Source organism: Asterias rubens, chromosome 8 (genome assembly GCF_902459465.1).
Source record: "Asterias rubens chromosome 8, eAstRub1.3, whole genome shotgun sequence".
NCBI classification, from domain to species: domain Eukaryota; kingdom Metazoa; phylum Echinodermata; class Asteroidea; order Forcipulatida; family Asteriidae; genus Asterias; species Asterias rubens.
Window position 1 is genome coordinate 15,811,974 of NC_047069.1, and position 26,253 is coordinate 15,838,226.

General features: G+C 38.0%; 1 protein-coding gene across 2 annotated transcripts in view; it reads left to right on the forward strand.

Moving 5' to 3' along the window:
- Positions 1–26,253, forward strand: part of LOC117293323 (von Willebrand factor A domain-containing protein 3B-like) — an 82,541-nt gene that overhangs the window by 14,337 nt on the left and 41,951 nt on the right. For both annotated transcript variants that reach the window (XM_033775588.1, XM_033775589.1), the window contains 16 exons: positions 1,767–1,864; positions 3,104–3,354; positions 4,854–5,013; positions 5,927–6,096; positions 7,131–7,348; positions 8,442–8,644; positions 9,660–9,814; positions 11,101–11,239; positions 12,183–12,413; positions 14,167–14,510; positions 15,730–15,986; positions 17,345–17,458; positions 19,643–19,697; positions 21,497–21,653; positions 23,046–23,215; positions 24,220–24,676. In XM_033775588.1, coding sequence (XP_033631479.1) covers positions 1,767–1,864; positions 3,104–3,354; positions 4,854–5,013; positions 5,927–6,096; positions 7,131–7,348; positions 8,442–8,644; positions 9,660–9,814; positions 11,101–11,239; positions 12,183–12,413; positions 14,167–14,510; positions 15,730–15,986; positions 17,345–17,458; positions 19,643–19,697; positions 21,497–21,653; positions 23,046–23,215; positions 24,220–24,676 — 3,179 coding nt within the window. The remainder of the gene's footprint in view (positions 1–1,766; positions 1,865–3,103; positions 3,355–4,853; positions 5,014–5,926; positions 6,097–7,130; positions 7,349–8,441; positions 8,645–9,659; positions 9,815–11,100; positions 11,240–12,182; positions 12,414–14,166; positions 14,511–15,729; positions 15,987–17,344; positions 17,459–19,642; positions 19,698–21,496; positions 21,654–23,045; positions 23,216–24,219; positions 24,677–26,253) is intronic.

Consider the following 26,253-nt stretch of genomic DNA (forward strand, 5'->3'; position numbering starts at 1 on the left):
TCTTTAAAAGTCTTATTCCTACTTCTGCAAAAGCTTCATGCAGGTGAACCAATAAACGAGGCGTTAAATAAAAAAAATTAAAAAATTATGCGAGACCCCCCCCCCCCCATTGTTCACAACACATATATGAGTTTTCCTATTGTTTTTAACATAAGGAAGATATAGAAAAGACCATTCTATTAGAAAATTGAAGTGTGGAAAATATGTTTGTCAGAAAACAAAGTTGGTATTTTTGAACACTGAACATCCAGGCTGTATCATGTTTGCTGGGTCATAAAGGCAAGCCTGGAATTTTATGGAGGCCATGGCCTCTAGTTGCCCACGGCCCAATTTCATAGCGCTGCTTAGCGGCTTATTTTGTGCTTACTGTGCAATTTCTATTTCATAGCGCTGCTAACCGTAAGCACACAAAAAATGGCATGCTAACCTTCCAGTGCTTACCGCACGAAAATAAATTGACGTCACAATGCAAATCCACGGTAAACACGCAACATGGCCGCCCAATTTTTCTGCTAACCTGTGAAATACGCTGAGGCTTTTAAAAGCAAACTTTTCTGCTACAGTAAGCACGCAAATTTGCTTAAAGCCAAAAGTGCCAAATCCTTCTAATGATACCCATGGTTTGACATGCTTCAAGAATCCATTAAATGATCACAAGAAATGCAGACTGCAAGAAAATGCTGAGCCCTGCGTATTACAGTATAAAAAAATAAAAAAATAACAAACATACATTATTTTTCTATTCCATAATAATAATAACTTTCGATTTATATAGCGCCTAATAACTAACACTTAATTCTCTAAGCGCGTTACATTAGTGCCAATAACATCCCTTTTTAATGTTTCTCAGCTCCCTTGGGAGTATACAACCTAGGCAACAGTTTATATCGCTCCAAAGGCTTTTTCATTCACAATATCAACCTCTACCCTCGCAGGTACCCATTTATTCCCCTGGGTGAAGAGAAGCAATTATAGTAAAGTATCTTGCTCAAGGACACAAGTGTCACGACCGGGATTCGAACCCACACTCCGGTGAAAACGCACCAGAACTTGAATTTGATGCTCTTAACCACTCGGCCATGACACTCTACAAAAGTATATTTCTAATGAGGAAAATCTGTTTCCCAGTTGTTTCACATCAGGTACACTACTAATAATAATTAGGCCTAGAGAGCAGAGTAAACAGTAACCACACAAAGCACCTGGAGTGCTTTACAAGAAAAGAAATGGAAACAAATTGAAATTGATCTTAGAGTAAGAATGTCAAGTTGTTTTTTATGCACTCTCTGTAAAATGTCAAGTAATTTTTAAAATATTGTTTAATGCATTTTTATTAAATGCAAGGGTCCCAATGGTTGAAATTCCTTGTAGAATCCAGTAAATTATTCACTAGAAATTCAGTGCGCTGAGCCTTGCATATTACAATACAGTAATACAAATACAAATCACAACCATAGATTACTTTTTCTATTTTCATAGTGAGGAAAATTTGTTTCCCAAATATGTCACCTCATTTACTACGACCAATAATTATAATAGCGCAGAGATCACGAAATACACTACGCATGTAACAAAATTACGCTTACCAGAACAAGGTTGCCAGCCAAACTACCATGTCACAAGTACAATTTCTGAGTGGTATCCTGCTCATTTCTGCTTAGCAAAAAATTTGTTTCGGCAATATTTTCTGCTAAAAATCTTCTCTATGAAATTGGTTCCAGATAAGGATTATAAATAATGATGTTAATTGTAATTTTTTGTTTCAGATTATGACAGAGCTTTGAAGAAACCAGTGTGTTCAAGATACGGTGAAGGACTGTTCACAAGATATCCCACAAGAAATGGAAAAGTTTACAATGTCAATGTGAGTGATTTGTCTTAAATTTTATCGAGTAAACGATGCTTAAAGTTTTTTGCCCCAAGCAAATTTATCATCACTGTGTCACAGGTTATGTTTGCAAAAACGTTCCTTGACAAAATATAATTTAAAAAAAGTACTTTCCTTCTACCTCGTCGACTAACACGGTCGGCCATTTATGGGAGTCAATTATTGACTCCCATAAATGGCCGACCGTGTTAGTTCGCAAAGTAAAAGGAAAACCATGCAATTTCGAGGCAAATTTGTGTGGATCATTGTATTCTACTTTTACAACATCTTTCTAACCGTATGCATTTGATAACAAATGGTTACAAACGCTTTTCAAAGACCAACTCGACCGATCAAAGGCAACGTGTTCCTTTAAATCCAATCAATATCATCAATTCAGTTTCATGCATTATGTTTCACTTGCTATAAAAAGCTGATTATTATTTTAAGGAATAGGAGTTGTCATGGTAACATATTTGAGAGGATGCTTCATTTTAAGAGCACTTTCCTTCATAAGTCGAAGGACAGCAGTCACAGCAGTGTTAAAAATACCCCCACAAAGAGAAATTCACAAACATGTACATGTCGGGATCAAATGACCAGGGCCCAATTTCATAGAGCTCCTTTTGCAGAAAATATTGCTAAAAATGTTATGCTTAGCAGAAATGACCAGGATACCAGTCAAAAATTGTTCCTGTGACATGGTATTTTGACTGGTAACCTTGTTCTGGTAAGCATATGTTGTACTTCATTTAGCTACAATGTACCTTTAGTGCTATCTATGAAATTAGGCCCTGTCTTTCTAAAGCACAGTGAAAGCTTTTGTTTATTACAATTTGTTAAATAAAAGAAGAGTAATTGCAAAAAATTGTGAACATAATTTTTTTTTTACAACTGCAGTACAGTTAGTTTATTGTAACAACAAAAGAAAAGACCTCACAAATTTGTTTTTTCATTTTCATATTGTACATTGAAATGTTCAAACATATCAATTACAATTTCTCAAAATACACAATATTGTGCTTAATTTCACTCTTTCACAATTTCTTGTTTTATTATTTTTACTTTAGTCCTTGTGGAACACCCTCTATTATAAAATTTTAAACACCATTCTGAAAATTAAAGACTCAGCTAGTGTCAAAACATTTAGTTTGGACTAACACCCCCCAATAATCAGATCTGAAGTTCTTTTGCTTTAAGCCCACTTATTTTTTGTTTTGTCTCTCATTCAAATAGGTAAAAGTCGGAAAGGAGAAAATCAAGCAACTCGAGAACAGTCTTCTAGCGGCCATCAATCTGTACAAACGTCGTATTGAATGGTTGACTAGTGAAGCTCGGAGACTGTTTGGTGTCATTGAGGACCACTGTGTGACCATAGTACTAGACATTAAGACAACTTCTCCGATGTTATTTGACCATTGTCGTAACGCTATCATCAGGGTACTAGATGAGCAGGTGTCTCAGATTGCCAAGTTTAACTTGATCAGGTGAGATACATGTATTTGAGTTTGCCAGAATGTACTCGGCCCTTCCCATGGCAAAACGGCCTGAAGCCTGCGGTTAATACGTCCTGCAAATGCGAATGTGAATCAAATATTGACGTCACAAATTTGCAAAGAATAATTTGTAGCAGTTGAAATGTGCTCAACTCTTGGGAAACATTCGCTGCGAAAACGGCACTGGTCTTACATTACCAGGAAGTAAGAAACTAAGCTTAAAGATGCTATGTCATATTTTTTGCCCCTAACATTGAAAAATAGATTTTTTTGAGTGAATGGTATTTCAAAGAGTATCACCCGCTCTAACGAAAAAAAGTTTAACTTTTACTTTTAATGGTCAGGAACCATGACAAAAATTTAAAACGTTTCTTATAAAACACATAAGAATTGGTCACGTGATGTATTGTCGGGATCCCGACAAAAACTAATTTTGAGCACTTTATTTCACTGCTACTAATAATTGGCGGACTTTTTCGAGCAATGGCTCAAATGAAAGCTTGTAACTTTCTCGACCCCATCAAAATACCTATTGAATTTTAAATCAAAATTTTGGAGTCAAATTTGCCAAAAATCTGACAAAGCATCTTTAACTCAAAAAACTTAATTTTGAGAAAAGCAAGTACAGAGATTTAGCTGTTTTGCAATGAAAAAAATGAAAAAAAAAACACCTAAATTTATTCAGAAATGATCAACAACATTTGTAAGTCAGACTCTTTTACCATGGAAGGGCCGCACTGTGATAATGTTGGATAACGTGGTGTGCCTCGGAAGAAGAGCATAACGTTCTATGTATTCCCTTCATTCAAGTACACAAACTTCTTTTTGTCCCATTAAAGGAACACGTTGCCTTGGATCGGTCGAGTTGGTCTTTGAAAAGCGTTTGTAACCGTTTGTTATAAAATGCATATGGTTAGAAAGATGTTTTAAAAGTAGAATACAATGATCCACACACATTTGATTTGAAATTGCGTAGTTTTTCTTTTGCTTTGCGAACTAACATGGTCAGCCATTTATGGGAGTCCAAAATTTGACTACCATAAATGGCCGACTGTGTTTGTCAACGAGGTAAAAGGAAAATCACGCAATTTCGAGTGATACTTGTGTAGATCATTGTATTCTACTTTAAACATGTTAAAATATCTTTCTAATCACATGCATTTTATAACAAATGAATATAAACGCTTTTCGAAGACCAACTCGACCGATCCAAGGCAACGTGTTCCTTTAACAGTTCGGGTTGTAATAACCATGCAATGAACTTCCTGAAAAAACAAATGACTGAAAAACAAGTGGAAAGCACACAAACTTGCTAAGCACAGAAATTTATTGCTAAACATAAACAGGTTATCAAACAAAATTACGTTTTAAGTTTACATTTTTGTGATTGGTGCGCATCTAAATTGTTGTCAAGAAGTACATATATGTCCTGCTAAACAGATTTTATGAAACTGGGGTCTGACTATAAAGATTTTACATTTTTACCCCAGGGCTGCACAAGACATGGTGATGTTCCAACCTCACGCCGTACCAGTGTCTAGAGACAGTCTACAGAATGCAATGGACTGGTTACGAAACCTAGACAGTGTAGCAGCTACCACAAAGACCAGCGCATGTGAAGGTGTCAGAAAAGCATTTGAAGATAAAAATGTAAGCATCGTGAGCTTTTATAAAGGTTTCCCAAAACGACACTCTCCCCATGCACAAGCTAGCGTGTCAGGCCGATATGCACGAACTGTGTGTGGATACGCCCAAATTTCGGCCAAAAATAAAAAATAATAATCGTGAGAAAACCATAAAGATTGCTTCAAAGTGCAAAATATTAGAGCTTTTAAAACCAAGATAAACGCCCAATAGTTGCATTGTTGTAAAATCGGATTTATGTAAGTCATTTCTCAACTCTCAAGTCATTTTTGCACAAGTCAAGACAAGTTGCAAATCTTTTCCCCTCATGTCAAGTCAAGTCACAAGTAATTTTTCCCAAGTCAAGTCAAGTCGCAAGTCAGTGAAATTGGTGAAAACTTGAGTTTGACGCGAGTCCAAGTCACCGACTCAAATCAGCGCCTGCGGCAAACATGCTGGAATGCATACTGGGAATTAAAAATTTGCGACTAGTGTTGAAGTTGCAACTATTTGAGTCACGAATTGTCGAGTGGTAATTATTTCACTAGTTGCCCATGCCCAGATCAGAGCATACTACTTGAAAATAAGGGGGTTACCAACTACCGATTTATTTCAGAACCTGAACTGATTGTACTCCCGCCATGCAAAGTTTCAAATCCTACCCAATGTAGCACTGATTCTGCACTATTGGATACGGCCAGTACCTGTGATCTTCTATTTAGTATTATTTTGTTTAAATGTTTTTTTATTTGCAATGCTCAAGTTTACACATACTGTATGCAACAATACAACATACAAGCACAAATTACATACCAAGGAAAAACAAAGAGGGAAAAAAACAGACAATCCGGTAACCTGGGATCTTATTTAATTTTTTAAATTTATTTATTATTACTACTCAAGAATTCATTGTATCTTTACTACTTGTCTTCCCGTGCAGATAGAGGCAGTATACCTGTTCTCTGAAGGAACTTCAGCTAACTGTAATATGGAATTGATGCTACAGAAAGTCAGAGATGCGCCGATCCCAATAAACGTTGTTGCTTTCAATAACACCGATTCCACAACCATTAAATTCCTGAAAGATGTATCACGGCTGACTGGTGGGAGGTAATTATTACATATTATTGTGCTTTGAATTTATGTTCTAATGATATTTATTTTGAAATGTTTTTTTTTTCTGCACAAATTAAAGGCATTTCATAGTGCCACAAAAATACTTATTGTGTATGCTATTGGTACCGTAATGCACTTAAGTGATTCGAATTTAAAAACTTTCTTGGATTGAATAAGTAAACATGACTCATGTTTTTCAATAAATTCCCCCCAAAAAGAAGAAAAAAGCAAAATAAAAGCTTTTTATGTTAGTTACTCAAAGTAGTTGTTGGCATAAAAACTTACTTGGTAACAAGCAACGGAGAGCTTTTTATAGTGTAAAACATTGTGAGAAACTGCTCCCCCTGAAGTAACATAGTTTTGAGAAGGCGATAATTTCTCACTCAAATGATAAAAAACTTCTAGCCTGAAGCCTTTTTGAGGCATCTGAATGCACACAAATTTCTTTCATCATTCTCTTGCAACTTTGATGACCAATTGAGTCCAAATGTTCACAGATTTGTAACTATATGCATTTATTAGGATACACCAAGTGAGGATACTGGTCTTTGACAATTACCAAATGTGTCTAGTGCCTTTAAAGCCATTGGACCCTTTCAGTACAGAAAAAATAAAATTCACAGATTTACAAATAACTTACAGAGTTTACAGAAGGTAATGGTGAAAGACTTCTCTTGAAATATTATTCCATGAAATACTTTACTTTTTGAAAAACATTAACACAAATTTATTTTGAACACATGTCATGACACGAAGAAACGTGCGGAAACAAGGGTGGGTTTTCCCGTTATTTTCTCCCAACTCCGATGACCGATTGAGCCTAAATTTTCACAGGTTTGTTATTTTATATAGATGTTGTGATACACGAAGTGTGGGCCTTGGGCAATACTGTTTACCGAAAGTGTCAAATGGCTTTAAACAATTATCTACACTCATGAACTAATCTGAGTTGAAGGCTTTGAATGACCCGTTATTTAGCTGTACCTCGTTATAGTTTACAACAATGAATTATCTTTTCACTCATCAAGGTTCCATGCGTTTGCGTTCAACAAGCTTGATTCGGACGTCAGTGGTACAAGTGGCTTCTCCATGGACAATAAAATCTTGATGGGTGGCGTACCCCCAGGGGCGGGCGCCAGGGAAGACGTGGTGGCCATGTTTACTGAACTTGAAGATGCTCGGCACGTTCTGTCCGATGTTCAAGTGCTGTTGGATAACGCTATGCCTGATGGAAAAGTAGATACCGGTAATGAGATAGCAATTATTTTACATGAGAATGTTTGTTTTAATTATCTGATTGCTGTTAAAGGGAACGTATATGTTTGGTAATCGCTCTTAAAATTAAAATCTTTTGGTTAGACGCATACAGCAGCGTTCGATCACAAAGCATTTTGAAGAACATTTCACTTTGAAGTAACCTGTTATGTAAACAGATGTAAGTTTTCATAATAATAACTGTATTTCTATAGCGCCTAACACCTCCAAAAGAAAGTTTCTAAGCGCCAGAGTTTACATCTAAGAAGCCTTACTGTCAGTAAGGCTTCTCAGATTGTGTGATCTAAACTGTGATTATTTTTCATGCTTGGACGTTTGCTCCGGATTTTCGGTGATGTCTCAAATCTATGATCACCTTTTGAAATGAAATGTTCACACGTTATAGTTTTATTGTATACTTTAAATTAAAACAATTGGATGGTTCTAAAAACCAAAGGTGTCCAGTGCCTTTAAAGAGGCGTCATTGGGGTGGGGGGATTGGGGGAGTGAGTCCAATCTCAAGTGGTGTGATTAACCTAGAAGTGGTGTGGGGATATTTATAATCAAACTTGGACTTTATGGTGTACAGATCTATGTTGAACATTGCCGATAGATGCAAATACTTAGTATTGACTTACATCAAAGCAAGAGTCTGTTCACCGTTCATGTCAGATGAGAAATACAATCAGAGTCAACTTTGACAAATGTTGGGGTTAAGTTTTGAGCTTAAGCTCCATGGCTGCTCAATTGAACTTGGTTATGTTTTTTCCCCATGAATTAAAAAGTTTTGCTACCATACTCTATTTTTTTGCCCATTTTGACATTTTTATATAATAAAAAAAATGTATGCTTTGCCATACTTACGAATTTATAGCTGAGGATTTTTCCTTACGATCTAGCCAATCTAATGTGCAATTTAGTAGGTTGAAAGTTACTTTGACGTCAATACTATGTATTTGAATCCACCGATAATGTTCAATGTAGTTCTCTTCACCATAAAGTCCAACATTGACTCTGAAAGTTGTTGTTAGTGAACATCAACTCTCTTTAACTGTCCTACTTACTTTCATCTTGTCTGATCACAGCTCGCCAATCCATACAGAATGGCGAAGTAGCAGAAACTGGAGAGCGCAGTGAGCAGTACATGAGCTCAAAGGAGTGGATATACAAGCATGGATTGAGATCTCGTAAGCTGGATTTGTACGATGCGCTAAGCGTCTGTGCCTTCAAGCATTGTGATGGAGTTGTGGATGTGAAGAGACCACCTGATGATGAGTATACTGATGCGGTAAGAGGGTTCAGAATGTCTTAAATTTCTTTTAACGCCATTGGACACTTTCGGTAAACAGTATTGTCCAGGGCCCACACTTCGTGTATCACAACTTATATATAAAATAACAAACCTGTGAAAATTTAGGCTCAATTGGTCATCGGAGTCGGGAGAAAATTACAGGGAAAACCCACTCTTGATTCTGCACGTTTCGCCGTGTCATGACATGTGTTTAAAATAAATCCGTCGAGAATTGATATTGTTTTAATGTTTTCTCAAAAAGTAAAGCATTTCATGGATCAATATTTCAAGAGAAGTCTTTCACCATTACCTTCTGTAAACCCTGTGAGTTATTTGTAAATCTGTGAACTTTTATTTTTCTTCTGTACCGAAAGTGTCCAATGGCTGAGAATGGATGAGAAAGTGTATATTTTGGATAGAATGTATGAGTAAAGGCGAGTACACGCAAGTTAACAATCTACACTCTCAAGTCTATTCTCTGACTTAAATTAATTCCCCGAAACTTTGTACTTTGCCTAGCGACATTTTGCCCATTTCTGTTTCGCTAAATTTATAGCATATTTTATTTGCAACACTATTGAGTACCATGTTTTGATCAGTTTACAATTATGTTTTTAGTTTAGTAAGTTATTTAACTGGGAACTGTTTTTGGTAATTGAAAGATAACATGTTTTTAGCTGTGTTCTGAACATCATGTTATCTTTCAGTTTGGAAAGACAGTCATTTCAAGTTGAACTTTCACTTTGTGGCAGAACACCATCTGCTATTTTGTAGAACCAAATTTTTGACTCCACAAAATGGTGGGCCGTATGTTTCGCGGCTTGTATTTCAGAAGGAAAATTTTGGGCATGAAGTTGTTCAATAATTACAAATCAAAGTATGGTGGATGTGGGCGGTTCAAAACAATTTCAACAATTAAACATTGACTATTCTGATTGGCCCCTAAGTGTACAAAACAGTTCCCATAAAAGTAAGTTTCAAAACTTACTCTGTTTTTCTTGACTTCATTCAGGCATCAAGGAACAAGTTGGTGAACGCAAAGTATTGTGATAAGTTCTGCCATGTTAACTGGAAGGACGGATCCCTGAAGCATGTTCACGTCACTGCGGATATCCATCGTAATTATGAGAGGAAAATGAACGTAGCTCTACAAGATTTTCAGAGAAGGTAAGCTGTTAATTAACAGCTAAGGTTGGGACTAAGTTCTGTAGCCATGGCCCAATTTCATAAAGCCTGTAAGCACAAAAACATGCTAAGCACAGAAAGGTATTGCTTAAGAGAAACAGGTTACCAGCCACAATTACATCAAATTTATATTGTTGTGCCTGGTGCCCTGCTTGATTTTTGCGACACTTTCTCCAGCTTCAAAACTAACTTGAAATCTCACTTGTTCAGAACCGACAATTTCCTTTAAGGTGGCCAGACTTGCACTTTGTGAGAAAGGCACATCAACAGTCATCATGAAGCCTGGTTCATATTTCATGCAAATGCAAAGCCAATCTGACGTCACAGGGCTGCTTTAGCAGCAAATGTTTTGCAGGAGTTGAGAACAAGTCAAATTATTCAGTGTAAACTTGTGGCGTAAAAATTTGTATCACATTCGCATTTGCTGAAAGTATGAACCAGGCTTAACAGGAAGCTGCCCCTTCACTCTAAAGCAATTATTCTTTGAAGTAAAGAGAAATTAAGACTGTTATGAAGGGTGTCTCATGAATTTCTTAATCATTACGGATGTGAAACTGCAGTTAAGGAACTTATAGCACTGAGCTGACGACATATTTTGTATGTATTGGTCAGCATCCTCTTGAAGAAAGTCCGAGCATACTGATCAAAACATTGAGTTGTCAACCACCTGTTCTCTTCAGAACCAACACTACTAGAACCAACACTACGCAGAAGGGATTTACACATGGTGCTACTGTTGAAGTGTTCTGGCCGAGCGGTTAAGAGCACCGAATTCAAACTCTGGTGTTTCTGATCAGCAGAGTGTGAGTTCGAATCCCCAGCCGTGACACTTGTGTCCTTAAGCAAGACACTTAACCATTGCTTCGTCCTTCGGATGGGACAGAAAGCCGTTGGTCCCATGTGTTGTGTAATGCATGTAAAAGAACCCAGTGCACTTATCGAAAAGAGAAGGGGTTCGCCCTGGTGTTCCTGGCTGTGGCTGCTGTATGCGCCGTAGCACCTTGTAAACCCTTATAAGGTGCTAAATAATTGGGTCTCGGAATTCATCACTGCAATAACCTATCTTTCTGAAAGTTTGTATATACTCGGTGCCTTGGTACCTTGTTTGGTAGAAACGTGCACTATATAAGACTTCGATAGTATTATATTATTTATTTACTGCACACCTCACCTGATTATACTCCATCATGCAAGTTTCAAATTCTACTGCTCAAAACTTAGTTGGATTGTGAGTAACCTTTGACATGGTCTTTGTGTTTTGTATTTAGAGTGGACTGGCTGCAACAAGGCAGTAGAGAATTATTTGGAACCATTATCGAGAATGAAGTCTATATTCTGATTGATACGTCAAACTCTATGGAGAATCATCTGGGACTCGTTAAAGAGAAACTTTTCAAACTGATGCAGGTTCGTAGAGATTTGTTTGGGGTTGAAACTGTTTTACCAAAATGCTTATCAGAATGTTTTCTCTTGTGTCTTTCTTTGTTGGTTTTAATCAAGTTGTTTTTATGAGCTTGCATTCTTATAAAAAATTCCCATTGAAAAAAATCAGTGGGATTTAATGGGATCCCATTGAAAATTTGAATGGGATTCAATGGATTGGTGTGGAATTTGGGACATATTCAATGGGATCCAATGGGAGGGGTCCCCGTGAACCCCATTGAATCCCATTAAAGCAATGGGATCCCATTGAATCCCACTCAAAATATCAATGGGACTCAATGGGATTCAATGGGAATGTATTCCTGGGAAGACACTTCAGCTGGGATATAAGGCTGTTGATTTTGTGTGTTGTGTATAAAGCATGCAAATCAACCCAGTTAAACTTCTCTAAAAGAGAAGGGGTTTCTGGCAGTAGCTGCTGCATGAACTGCATTACAAGGTGGGACATAAATGGGTCTCATTCAAAAAATTCAAAAAGCTGTCTTAAAACGATGGTAATGAGCACTTTACTCCGCTTTGGTTTCCCATTGAAATACTCAAATTTTGTTTGCTTTTTGTTAACTTTGCTCCAAAGTTAGGAATATTGATCAGGGCCCAATTTTATCAGTCTGCTTACCGTAAGCAAAAAATTGGCGCTTGCGGAAGCAGGGAGCGCTATGTTACTAGACATTATTTGCTGAAACAGCTAGCACAGAAATTTGGTGCTTGCCTTGCAAGCAGAGAATATGATCGCAAGCGTAAGTTTTGGCGGTAAGCAGAGCCATGAAATTGGGCACTGATCAAATATTGTTGTGTAGATTTTTGTTGTTGACAGCATTCACTGGAAGAAAATTATTGGGAAGAATCAAACAAGAATTTAAACAATTTTGACCCAAGTTTGTTTTGATGAATTTATCTTCCTCTTCAGGAACAACTTCGTCATAAGTCCCGGTTCAACCTGGTTAAGTTCGGAAGTCGTAGTACATCGTGGAGAGACCGTATGGTGGAAGTGACTGAGAATAGCCTACAGAGTGCATGGCAATGGGTCCGAAACCTGACCATTAGTGGATCCACTAATACATTAGCTGCTCTCAAGGCTGCATTGGGTGATGTCAACACACAGGCTGTGTATCTGCTGACTGATGGTAGACCGGATCATGTGAGTCAAGTTATTCTAAAAGCAAGATCACTGGTTGAGTGAAGATTCGGGCAAAATTTCATCAAGCTGTTATTATATAGGATTTGAGGCATTGCATGGTGAGGTATCAATGTAAGTTTGGTTTGCGGTAACACCATGTTACCATGTCTCCTGACGATGACTAGAGCATGCTAGTCGAAACGTTGAGACCAATTCAGAACTGACTCCGCGGTAGTACAGTTAATAACGATCCTATAAGCTAGAGTAGTAGTCCAGTCTATTTTCTATACCATCCGCCCTGGTAATAGTCAAAAGCAAGACAGTTCTTTTCAGAACTGAGAAGTCTCCCGAACCTCCGATTATCTACTCCGCGGCAGTAGAATAAAGCAAGACAGTTCTCTAAGAACAAACTCTACCTGGCAAGTAGATACACACTATTGTTACCGCAAACCAAACATAAGCTGTTATTAGTTAAGCTGAAAATACTGCTTGGCAAAATGCCTTTGCTAAGTGAAAAATGAGTGGTACACTAGTTGCAATAATGTCAACTTTATGGAATTTTGGCTGGCAACCAGTTTCTTTTAAAGCCATTGGACAATTTCGGTAAACAGTATTGTCCAAGGCCCCCACTTCGTGTATCACAACTTCTATATAAAATAACAAACCTGTGAAAATTTAGGCTCAATCGGTCATCGGAGTCGGGAGAAATAAAGGGAAAACCCACCCTTGTTTCCGCACGTTTCCTTGTGTCATGACATGTGTTCAAAATAAATTTGTAATTCTCGCTATTGAGAATTGATACTGTTTTAATGTTTTCTCAAAAAGTAAAGCATTTCATGGAATAATATTTCAAGAGAAGTCTTTCACCATTACCTTCTGTAAACCCTGTAAGTTATTTGTAAATGTTTGAACTTTTTTTTTTTCTGTACCGAAAGTGTATAATGGCTTTAAGTAAGACGTTTAGCCTTTGAGAAAGACTCTGCTAGGGTCGAAACGTCAGACCATCATATTTTGCAAGATTTTTCAGTGCTTAGCAAGTTTTTATGCTTACAGGCTTTATGAAAATGAGCCCTGATGTCACACTTTGAGGCCTGTGAATAGTACCAGATACCAGCCTTGAGCAACTGGCAAGATCGTGCCAGTTGCTTCGCATCCATTCACACAGCGGGATTTGTAGTCTACACATACGTCTACAGGCATTACATTGTGAATACAACATTACATACAAACATTGTACATTATTTATTGATCTTATATTGCGCTCTCTCCAGGACCAGCCTGTTCGAGGGCGCATGACAGTAAAAATTGCAAAAGATTAAGAAAATTACAACATTAAGTGAACAGCTTAAAGAAAAGTACACCCATAAAAATATAAGCAAAGTAGATACAACTTTACAAGCAAAAAAAACACCCTATTGTAACACCCTAAAACAATAAAGGCTGTAAAAACAATGCAACTTTGATACAAGAGAGCAACACTCAAATATAGACCATAAAATTAAAAACTAAAAGATACAAAACTCACTACACATTACTGAAGGCTTTCTTAAAAAGAAAAGTTTTGAGTTGCGATTGAAAAAGATCTTGGGAATGCAGTTTACGAATGTTTGCTGGCAAGTTGTTCCATAGATTATTGTTCCATAGATGATTAAAAAGTTCATGCCTAAATTATTTGAGACCATCTTTGAGACCAACTCCAACTTTATGAACAAAAACAATAGAACTTTAAACTTTTGTAATAACTCCATTCCATTTTGTCTTGATATAATTGCAGCCACCAAAAACCATCCTAGCCCAAGTGCAGTTACAGAAAGCCATTCCAATTCACACCATCTCATTCAACTGTAACGACCGCGAGGCCAATGACTTTCTCGCGCATCTTGCGTCAGACTCCGGAGGGCGCTATCACTACTACTCTGACGATCTCTTAGGGGTGTCAACGGAGTCTGCGGGCCCTCAGCCGTACGAGAGTGAAGATGTGAGGTTACTGAAGGAAGAGATGAAGAAAGGGCAGGATGATATTAAGAAGTTGGCCGACCTCAGGGCTCAGTGTGCCCTGCTGGACTGGGGGAACTCTAGGAGTGGCGATATTGGATGTGGACGTGATCACGGAATCAGGTAAAGATACAGGCTCCAATTTGGGGAATAAAACAATCAGACTTCAGGACTTGTAGCTCAGAATCTTTTAGATATTTTTCATACTTTAGTCTGTTTTCCGATTTTTGTGCAATTTGAAAAAATCTGAAAAATTGCAATTAAAGACAGTGGACACTATTGGTAATTGTCAAAGACCTGTCTTCTCACAAACCTGTGAAAATTTCAGCTCAATCGGTCGTCAATTTTGCGAGATAATAATGAAAGAAAAAACACCCTTGCCACACGAAGTTGTGTGCTTTCTGATGCTTGATTTCGAGACCTCAAATTCTAAACTTGAGGTCTCAAAATCAGATTCGTGGAAAATTACTTCTTTCTAAAAAACTACGTCACTTCAGAGGGAGCTGTTTCTCACAATGTTTTATACCATCAACCTCTCCCTTGATTACTTGTAATCAAGAAAGGTTTTATGATGATAATTTCTTTGAGTAATTACCAATAGTGTCCACTGCCTTTAAATGGCCTGAAATGTATATTACGCCATGTGTACATGTAGGTCAGCCCCAATATCATGCCTAATCTTTACTGGAATAGGATTTTATCTACTAGACCAAAGTCAAAATAAAAAGAGACTAGAATCAAAATGAGCACCAGTTTTATCATCTAAACTGTTTCATTTGAACAAAACAATAAGACAAAGTTTATCTCTTCTGGTTTTGGGTAATACTGAGCAGGATTGAAAACATTTGTGAGACTGAAACTCAACATTTGAACATCATTCCTTTGAGACAAAGATCTTGATTTGAAAAAACTCAAAACCACTGGACTTTTCTTATCTTGAGCTTACTTTGAAAAAAAAAGCGCTGCTAACTGGTGAAATACACTCGACGTCAGTACAAAATTGAATTCTTACGGTAAGCAGCGGCGTGAAATTGTGCCCGGCTTATTTCTCTAGAAAAGTTCGCTTATCTCTTTGTAATTGTCCCTGTGACTTTTCTTTTCTAATGAGATATTTAGATTACACACATACTCTACTCTATATACCCCTCTAATATTGTGAAACGCTACCGAGATGCTGAGGTCAAGCGCTTGTTTTACGCACAAAGAACAGTTATCATCCAATAATCTGCCTCCTTTGACCCAAGTGAGGGTGCCTTTTGATCGTGTGACGCTACATACAAGGTGTTTATTGTGATAATTTGGGATTCTATTTGAAATTGCTTTTGATTTTTTTTCTTCACAGTAAGCGTCCTTCATCAGCAGCAGGTCTACGTTCTGCCTCTCAGATCTTAAGCCGTGATTCGGTAAGCCCCGCCCCACCACGTAACACCAGACCAATGAGTGCCCACGCATTCCACACCCCGTCTGTGCGACGCCCGATGTCATCACTGAGTATGAGTTCAACTACTCATGAGAGGTGCAAACCAAGGTCTAGGACATCTACCTATCCACCACGTCCAGTCTCGGCAAACTCCAGGAAAAATAAACCCAATGTAACATGTAAGTCAAGTCAAATAAAAAATTACTGCTATTTTGAAATTCAGTTATTTTTTAGACATCTCTGTTGTGTAATGGCACTGCCGTCGATTTCACAAAACTCTTCCTAACTTAAGACTAATCTTAGGACTTAGGACGAGTCCCAACCCTGCACTGTAGCATGCAGACCTTAAGATTAATAGGACTAGTTACTCCTAACTCTAGGGACTCTTTTTCAGAAGACAAGTCCTAACTCTTTGTGAAAACGACCCCTGGACACATTTGGTAAATACTCAAAATGTATATTGCCATAAAATCTTACTTGGTAATTAGCAATGCTGAGCTTTTGATAGTAAAAACATTGTGACAAACAACTCCCTCTGAAGAAAAGTAGTTTTGAGAAAGAGGAAATTTCTCACTAAAATATTTGAATCTTATATAGACTTCAGGCTTGGAAAGCCTTTCTCAGGATTCGGAACACAACAAGTTTTTTTTTTTTCATTATAAACTTTGATAACAAATTTAGCCCTAAATTACCAAGTTGGGATACACCAAGTGAGAATACTGGTCTTTGACAATTACCAAATAGTGTCCCGTGTCTTTATTAACTCTTTGTACAACCCCCTGAGCCAAAAATAACTTGGCAAATAATTGCAATTCTGTCAGCAAAGTTTGCCACAGGCCTAACTTTGAAAATGGATCTGGACCCACACATTCTGGACCCACATTCTTTGACTCGGTCATAAGAACCTGAGTCCAGTGCCAAGATAACTTGACCAACAACGCGTTTATGTAATCATAAGTTTGCTCAAGGCCTAACTATAAAAAATGGATCCGAACCCACATTCTGGACCCACATTCTTTGACTCGGTCATAAGAACTTGAGTCCAGTGCCAAGATAACTTGACCAACAACGCGTCTATGTAATCATAAGTTTGCTCAAGGCCTAACTATACAAAATGGATCCGAACCCACATTCTAGACCCACATTCTATGACTCAGCCATCATAAACAATGCTGGTTATTCGTTGTCCTCATGTAATTATACTCGTCCGTCCTGTCCAATGTTTGTCTAGTCTTTTGTCTCAATGGCGTCTGTCTTGCCCTAGGGCGGACAATCTTACAAGAAATTTTAGAAACACTTTCATCATCTTATATCTAACTAAGAAAGGTTTGCGATTATACTATGTGAAAATCTCTTTTTGAGAAGGGTTGGTTCTGAAAAGAACCGGTGGTTAGGGACTCTTTTTTCAGAACCAACACTACTCAACCAGAGATTTTCACACGGTATTACCACAAACCTCTCTTAGTTATACTTCCACCATGCAAAGTTTCAACTCCATCGTATATCTAATGATGCTCTTTTACTGTGTTTCCTTCAGATCACAATAAGACAAGTTGGTTAAGATTGAAAGGAAGTCTGGATGGATGGGTCGTCCCAGAGACGAGGAGTATGCTTCAAAAACAGCAACAGAGGTTCAATATGGCACTTAATGGTGAGAACAATTACAACAAGTCATTGAAACCAACGGTTCTGTCCAGAACCACCCCAACTCATACTCATGGTTGTACCCGCAAGTTTACTATTCATATTATAAAGTATTTATCTTCAAGCAAATTTGGCGTGTGACATAGAACACAGTACGCAAGGCAGTGATATTAGCCGTGCAATATTATACACATAATGAATGTTTATGAGTGCAATGGTGCGAATATGTTCATGAGTTGAAAGATGGAATGTTCTATTCAACGAGGCGGAGCCGAGTTGAATGGAACATTCCAGCTTTCAACGAATGAACATTTTCGCACCATTGCACGAATGAAAAACATTCATTATTTGTTTTATATAACATCCAAGTAGATCTTTGTCATTTTGATTGAAAGATACAACTTTCAAAACAAACAAAGCGTAGGCCTACAATTTTTAATTGTTGAAGCCGAATGCTAGTAATTTTACTAATATGCCTTGCAGTAACACTGCTGCGTTACGACACGCGCACGCAGTGATGTTTTTACTCAGCTTTTTCGTTCCATCCGAAAAGTACCATTGCACGCTGGCAGCGTGCAATGGTACTTTTCGGATGGAACGAAAAAGCACGGTGAGTGACTCAGCGTGTATTGGTACTTTTATTTGCTATCACGTGACGGACAATCCTCCAATCAAATGGCAAGGATCTGCTTGGGTGTTATATAAAGGTTTTTATCACCACTCCATTCTGCGAATCTGACTGGAGGATTAGCGCGTACTTGAAGATACTTATATTTATAGTAACTCTCATTTAGAGGAGTTGAAATGAACGGTTCTTTTTAGAACCACCCTATATTCTCATTTAGATTATCATTACATGATGTTACCGCAAACCTTTACTATATCTATAGCAATTAATGCCACTTAGCCCCTGGGCTCAATTACATGAAGCTTGTAAGCACAAAAACTTGCCAAGTACAGAAAAGTATTGCTTAGCAGAATCAGGTTACCAGCCAAAAAGCTTACATTGTTGTGACATGGTGCTCCACTCAATTTTTGCTTAGCAAAACATTTTTCAAGTGGTGTTTTCTGATTAATAGCATTATGAAATTGGGCCTTTTTTTTCTGGTCCTAGTGGCAGGATTCGTTTGTTTTGGAGAATATCGTTTTCAGAAAGTGAACCTAAACAAAGTAAAGACAGCAAATGTTCTCATAAAATGCTCCAGGATTTTTTAGTGTGTTTTTTTTCTTGTGTAAGCTTGAGATGTATGTTAGCGCTGATTTGCAAAACCCTTGGTTATAAGTCATGGCTGATAATTGATTATGGTATGCTGGAATCTCGGACCTACCTCCCATGTCAGAAATAAAACGATGAACAGCCTATTGATCTCTTGTAACCCTTGTTTGGAATTACTTAATAACCCCAGGTACCATTTGTCCCTTTGTGTACAAGAAAACAAAATGTTGCACTGTGAAAGCACATACTGTGAACTCTACACAAAGAAATGTCCACGTGTGTTATTATTCTGTTTTTTTGTTTTTTTTTATTATATTTTTTTTTATGCAAGACGCCAGATACACAAGGCCTGAAGGCCACTTCAAGGTGTTGGCTACAATTATTTTTTTCCAGAGGCCGTTGCCACCTACTCCTAGGGCTGAAACAGGGTTACCCCCTTTTACAGTCCATACGGATGTAGGCTTGGGTATCATCAGTCCGAAGCCTGGCCGGTAGTGCAGAAAGCACTACCTCCCCAGTTTTAAATTCCTGAAGGTACAATGTATACAAAAGTGCCAAAAAAGGTTGTGCATGCACACACATCATCCAGTAAAAACTGCTTAATATTTTCATATATCAAAAGTTTGTCGTAGCTCAAACTCAAATTTGGAGACTGTTAGTTGGAAATGAACACTTTCTTTCTTTTTTGATTTGGGCTTGAAACAACAATTGACTGGAGTGGGACTTGAACCATGCAACGACCTCCAGATTAATGTGCCAGCGCTCCACCAACTGAGCTATATTGCACTTTGTTGGTGGTCTCCCTATGTTGCAATAGCTTTGTTTGGGGTGCCAGTCAGAAGCGGTACAACCATAAAGTGTCATATAGCCAGGGATCACACCCAAGTTTTTGTTACAACCTGGGAAGTGACAGCCAGGGGATCACCTTATAGGGATGCAACTTTTTAATTAACTTTCTTTGTTGTTTATCAACAGGTATGGAAAAAGAGTCGCAGAGGACAAAATCACCCAAAAAGAAGAAGATTGTTGAGTAAGTTAGACTGTCATGTCAACAGCGTTCAACCTAAGAGGACAAGGGATAAAAGAAAAAGGAACTTATTTTCGCACAAATGTTTTTTTCTGAAGCCAAATACCAGAGCACATCTCGAACTTGGGGTAACATGTTACAAGATTGTAGGGTTTGCAGCACAAATTTTTATTGGACCAGAATTTGTTTTTTTTACAAGAACGGAACCTAAATGCAAAAGAACTTTCGACAAAGTTTAGCATGTAAACTGTTTCATTGGAGCAAGGAAAGGTTGATCTCATTTGCCTTATGAGCAAGTATACTTTGATAATACTTGACAGAAGTAGAAAGACCAGACTCAAAGACAACTTTTTAACCTAGTTTTTATTTTTATAGGATATTACACGGTAAGGTATTTTTTATTCAATAAGCCATTTGCGTGTTAGATTTGAATGTTGTCTGGTACAATGACGTGCTTGATCACAAGTCACCACTTAAGGTTGAATTCCTCAGACTGTAAAGACAGTTGCTATGTCACATGATCAGGCAAGCTTTTGCGTAGATACGTTTGAGACGATTAACACCCATACACGATTCTGAATGGATGTGTATGTCACAATGGTAGCATAGTTTGCTCATCCTGGAGGTTCTTATGGAAGTGTCGTGGCCGAGCGGTTAAGAGCACCGAACTCAAACTCTGGTGTTTCTGATCAGCAGAGTGTGGTTTTGAATCCCGAGCCATGACACTTGTGTCCTTAAGCAAGACACTTAACCATTGCTTCGTCCTTCGGATGGGACGTAAAGCCGGTGGTCCCATGTGTTGTGTAACACATGTAAAAGAACCCAGTGCACTTTTCGAAAAGAGAAGGGGCTCATCGGCCCGGTGTTCTTGCCTGTGGCTGCTGTATGCGCCGTAGCACCTTGTAAACCCTTATAAGGTGCTAAATAATTCGGTCTCAAAATTCATCACTGCAATAACCTATCTTTCTGAAAGTTTGTATATACTCAGCTCCTTGAGTACCTTGTTTGGTAGATACGTGTGCTTTATAAGACTTGGATATTATTATTATTATTATTATTATTATTTTTATGCAAAAGCTTGCCCCGAAAATTTTTACATATAGCATTTGTTTCTATAGTCTGAGGAATTCAAATGTTAAGCTGTACAATATGACTAAGCAAGTCAATGTACCAGACATTAATCAAATGGCTCGCGAACGGCTCGCCAGACTTTTCAGGTCCTGAGTTTGCTGGCCCGACTTTTAAATCACTGGCTATGGGCGTGTGGTCCAGTGTTAAAGACACTGTACACAATTGGTAATTGTCAAAGACTAGTCTTCACAGTTGGTGTATCTCAACATATGCATAAAATAACAAACCTGTGAAAATTTGAGCTCAATCAGTTGTCGAATTTGCGAGATAATAATGAAAGAAAAAACACCCTAGTCACACGAAGTTGTGTGCTTTCAGATGCTCGATTTCGAGACCTCAAATTCTAAATTATGAGGTCTCGAAATCAAATTCGTGGAAAATTACTTCTTTCTCGAAAACTACGTCACTTGAGAGGGAGCCGTTTCTCACAATGGTTTATACTATCAACCTCTCCCCATTACTCGTAATCAAGAAATGTTTTATGACAATAATTATTTTGTTGTAGTAGGTGATGTATAAGAACTAGTTGTTATCATGATCAGTTATTATCTAAACAGAGTCAAACTCAGCTAAATGCCATCATTTAAACAAATCTCATCAGACCAGTGCAACAGTCTTTTACAATACCAATGATCGTTGAGTAAAAATTTATCCCCCCTCCTCTTTTTCAGTCCCAAGACGCTGTCATCAAAGCGTTGGTTACAGAAACATGGTCTGAAAGCTCGTAAACTGACTATCTATGATGCCCTTGGCAAGACTGCCGTCAAACAACGCTCCAAGTATGTCCCAATCCTAGACAAGCACGTCATCTCACAAGTCTTCAATGATGTAAGTTGTCACTAGGACTAGTTGTCACTGTTTGGTTTTAAATCATGCACAAACAGATCCTTGTCATTTGATTGCTGGAGCATTTTTTTTGGTGGTGGAACATCAATTCAATTGAACATATATTTGGTTTGCATGAGTACCATGTGTGTACCTACTTGCTTGGTAGATTATGTTCTTTTGGGAACTGTTCTTACTTTTATATTCTACTACCACAAAAGCAGGACAGTACTTTTCAGAACTGAAAAGTCTCTTGAATTCTGAAAAACCTACTCGTACATGAAGTAGAGTATAAAGCAAGACAAGTTCTCAAAAGAACCTAATCTATCTAGCAAGTAGATACACACATGGTGTTACCGTAAACAATATATATATTGATACCTCGCCATGCAATGCCTCAAATCCCATAAATTCAATTCAAGTTTCAAATCACTTTGACATTTACTTCCATAATGCAAAATATACATACCAGTACTATTAAAGGCAATGGACACTATTGGTAATTACTCAAAATAATTATCAGCATAAAACCTCACTTGGTAACAAGTAATGGGGAGAAGTTGATAGTATAAAACATTGTGAGAAATGGCTCCCTCTGAAGTGACGTAGTTTTCAAGAAAGAAGTAATTTTCCCTGAATTTTGATTTCGAGACCTCAAGTTTAGAATTTGAGGTCTCGAAATCAAGCATCTGAAAGCACACAACTTTGTGTGACAAGGGTGTTTTTTTCTTTCATAGTTATCTCGCAACTCCGACGACCAGTCCAGCTCAAATTTTCACAGGATTGTTATTTTATGCATATGTTGAGATACACCAAGTGAGAAGACTGGTCTTGGACAATTACCAATAGTGTCCACTGTCTTTAAGAAGGTATATTGGACAAAGATGTATACAGAGCTGATAAAAAGTTTTATGAGACACAATGAAATAGAGGCAAATATGGAGGCATATTCAAAATACCAAGTCTTGTATAAAAACGCCTTAATAAAAAACATAGTGGACTTCTGAACAGAACTAAATTTACAGCAAAAATGTACAGACAGGGACGAAACAGGACAAAGCAAACAAAGCAAACGCTACGGAAACGGTATTTCACAGGTTGGTGGGGAATTTTGGCTCGTGATGAGCATGCGTACTTCACATTACTAGGCATTCTTTCGCTTACACAGCAAGCACAAAAAATTGTGTGCTTGCCCTGCAAGTGGAGAATGGTGATCGTAAACGCACAATTCAGCGGTAAGCAGAGCCATGAAATTGGGCCAGGGCAGCAGAGACCAAAACCTCCATGAGAGCATGGGCTCCGTAGCCTTAGTGTAATTCCGGGCTGGTGGTGAAATATATAAAAAAAAAGTTTGATCTACCCTAAAAAGAGTTTACTATTTTGTTCTTGCTACAGATTCTACCCTTAGCCCACGTAACAGACAACAGACAAGAGATCAGTCTAGTCAATCCTACTGGTATCGATCTACAGTCCTACGATGAGAAACTGCAAGAGGCTATACAGAAATACACAAGAAGACTTAATAGGATCGTATGGGAAGCTTTAACACCAGAGGAACAGGAGCAGTAAGTCACTTTAAAGGGTTTTGATACCTTCTGTATATCAAGTTTTTTGGCCATGACATGAATCCCCACTCACTGTGAATGAAGATGTATGTAATAAAATTTATCTGAAGAAGTTTCGGCTTCCATTAGTCGTCAAGTTTTTGAGGAAAAAGTCAAAAAGCGATGTTTTGAGAAGAGTTGCGTTAATACCAGTACTGGTATATACGTTGTAGATGCTCAAATAACTTACGTCTCCTGAGACTTGGCTAGTTTGCTTTTCTGAGAGTCCTTGGCTTTACAACCAGACGACCAGTAGCAGTAAGTCTCTTTATCACTTTGACGTCAGACAATATTTTTGAGAAAATGGAATTAGCTGTTGCAAACTGCCTACCAACCAAAAGGACCTATGACATCAATGCAAAAAAATAGTTAATGGCCTGACGTTTCGACCTAAGCAGAGTCTTAGCAGAATTTGAGAAAGACTCCGCTACTGTAGGGTCAAAATATCAGGCAATTTTGAAACATAATGTGCACAATATTTTTTGCGTCAGGCACTTCTTTGATGCAAGATCTTTTTTTTAAACTGTAGACATTTAATACATTTCCCCACAGTTTCAAAATGTCCTCTTTTGGTTTGGTCGGTTAATGTTTATATGTGCTCGCCATGAAACGATTCTTTTCTCCTGTGCAGAAAGGGACAGAGGATACTGGAATTTATGTTTCAAGTCTCCCTTTTTTCATGGATTATTGTGTAATCCCGATTAATTCTTGATGGTTTTCCTCCTACATCTAATACTGAAATTTCCTTCCTTGTGTTCTTTCCATTGGGTTCTTTGCTAGTACAGTGAATAAGTTCACTTTACTGAGAGGCCTTGGCTTCACAACAAGAATAAATGAAATAAAATGGAGCAAAATAAATAAAAGTGATCAGTAGTATTCAGTTCCAACTCAAAGTATTGCAGCTGAAAAAAGCGGTGATATTCTTTTTGTTGATAAATGTTCAACTCTTGCGTTTGAACTTTCAGATTTGACTCTCATGGACCAATCTCCTTCCTTGACAATCGTAAAGACTGCTTGGACGTGTTGGACAGGCTCGGTTGGCCGATCTCTCAAAAGGACATTATCCTCCTGGAGGACGAGATCGAGACGGGCAACAGATACCTGAGACACAGTCATGCCATCCAAAGAGCAGTCCGTCAGAAGATATCAGAATCTGGAGCATCTACTGCGAGGAGTCTTGGGGATGAGGAACCAACCCCAAGGAAGGAATACATCAAGCCATCCAGACGCAAGGTGTCCTACGAGGAAACGTCGGAGCGGAGTAAGAGTGAGCGGAGTGAAGATGAAGATGATGATAGTAGGAGGTCGGAAGATGGAGGAGAGTCTAGTGGGAATGAGGAGGAGGAGGATGAGGAGGAGGAGCTGAGGAATGTACGAGAAGACACTGATGAAGATGGAGACGATTACTCCAGTGATCACGAGGTAGATTATGAAACACGCATGAGGGACTTAATCATTTGAAATAAAAAATGTCTCATTTGGGATGCGTTTTGGCGGTCGTAACTAATAGCTGTTTCAGTTGAACTTGCCATCGGTTAACCACTGGCCAGTGACCAAAACAGTTATTGGTAACGACCGCCTAAACGCAACCCTGGTTGGGGTCATGGTTGTATGTTTTAAAGAGAAGGGGTACGGTTGGTTATCACTTTTAAAACTAACAGCAATAAAAACTATTGGTTAGAAGCATACTGCAGCTTTTGATAGTTTACATTTCACATTGAGGTAATGTTGAAGGTAATCTGGTTGGGGTCATGATAATCGTTTTTTTGGTTTAATTTTAAAGCCATTGGACACTTTCGATAAACAGTGATGTACAAGGCCCACACTTCGTGTATCACAACTTATATATAAAATAACAAACCTATGAAAATTTAGGCTCAATGGGACGTCGGAGTCGGGAGAAAAAAACGGGGAAAACCCACCCTTGTATCTGCACGTTTCGCCATGTCATGACATGTGTTTAAAATAAATCCGTAATTCTCGATATCGAGAATTGATATTGTTTTAATGTTTTCTCAAAAAGTAAAGCATTTCATGAAATAATATTTCAAGAGAAGTCTGTTACCATTACCTTCAGTAAACCCTGTAAGTTATTTGTAAATCTGTGAACTTTTATTTTCTTTTCTGTACCGAAAGTGTCCAATGGCTTTAAAGGAGCATGTACTAACAGGTGTGGTTTTCTTCCTACTAAAGGCCAAGATATAGTCGGTCGTGCGATGGTCGGCTGATGGAAATCTTGCCGCTAAATCATAAAAAGACAAAGCTTTAGGCCTCAGCGATGATTATAAACTGTGTTTTTTAGGATTGCGCGTCAAGATTTCCATCACGTGACCGACTAACGTTAAAAGCAGGTAGAAACAAGCAACGTCGCAGCGACACGTATAAAAAAAATTGTCGTTGGCATAAGTTGTGTACAAAAAGTTCACGCAGTCTTTCAAATGGATCCTAAATGATCAAAGCAATTCAGATACGTTTATAAATACGTTCAATTCACCATGTTTTCTATTTTGTAAATGGGTCAACAGCAGGTAGAAACAAGGAACGTCGCAGCGACACGGTGTATACAAAACATATTTATTAACATAAGTTAATGAGTGTTCAAATAATAAGGCAAATTCCAACTAAGAGAATAGCTATTTGACATTGGAATGTAAATATAGAGCCATTTTCGTTGGACTGTCTGCTGTGTGCTTGGTTGATTTATAAACACCATGTAAAAGGAGGGTGAAACATACCGACTCATCTATATTCAAATGAAGTGACTTGGTTTGTCGCGTGAATGACCAACAGAAGTTAAATACATAATATAAATGCAATAAACTTGAAGGAAAAGCATCTGCCGCAAATTGATGAATTGCTGGAAACTAATTCCTTTAGAGGTTTGCTTGGAAGGTCTTTAGCAAAGCGGTTAGCGATCGTTCTGGATCATTAAACGAACGAAATGAATCTACCATGAGACTATACCTGCATTAATGAAGTCACACTTAATCCTTTTTGGA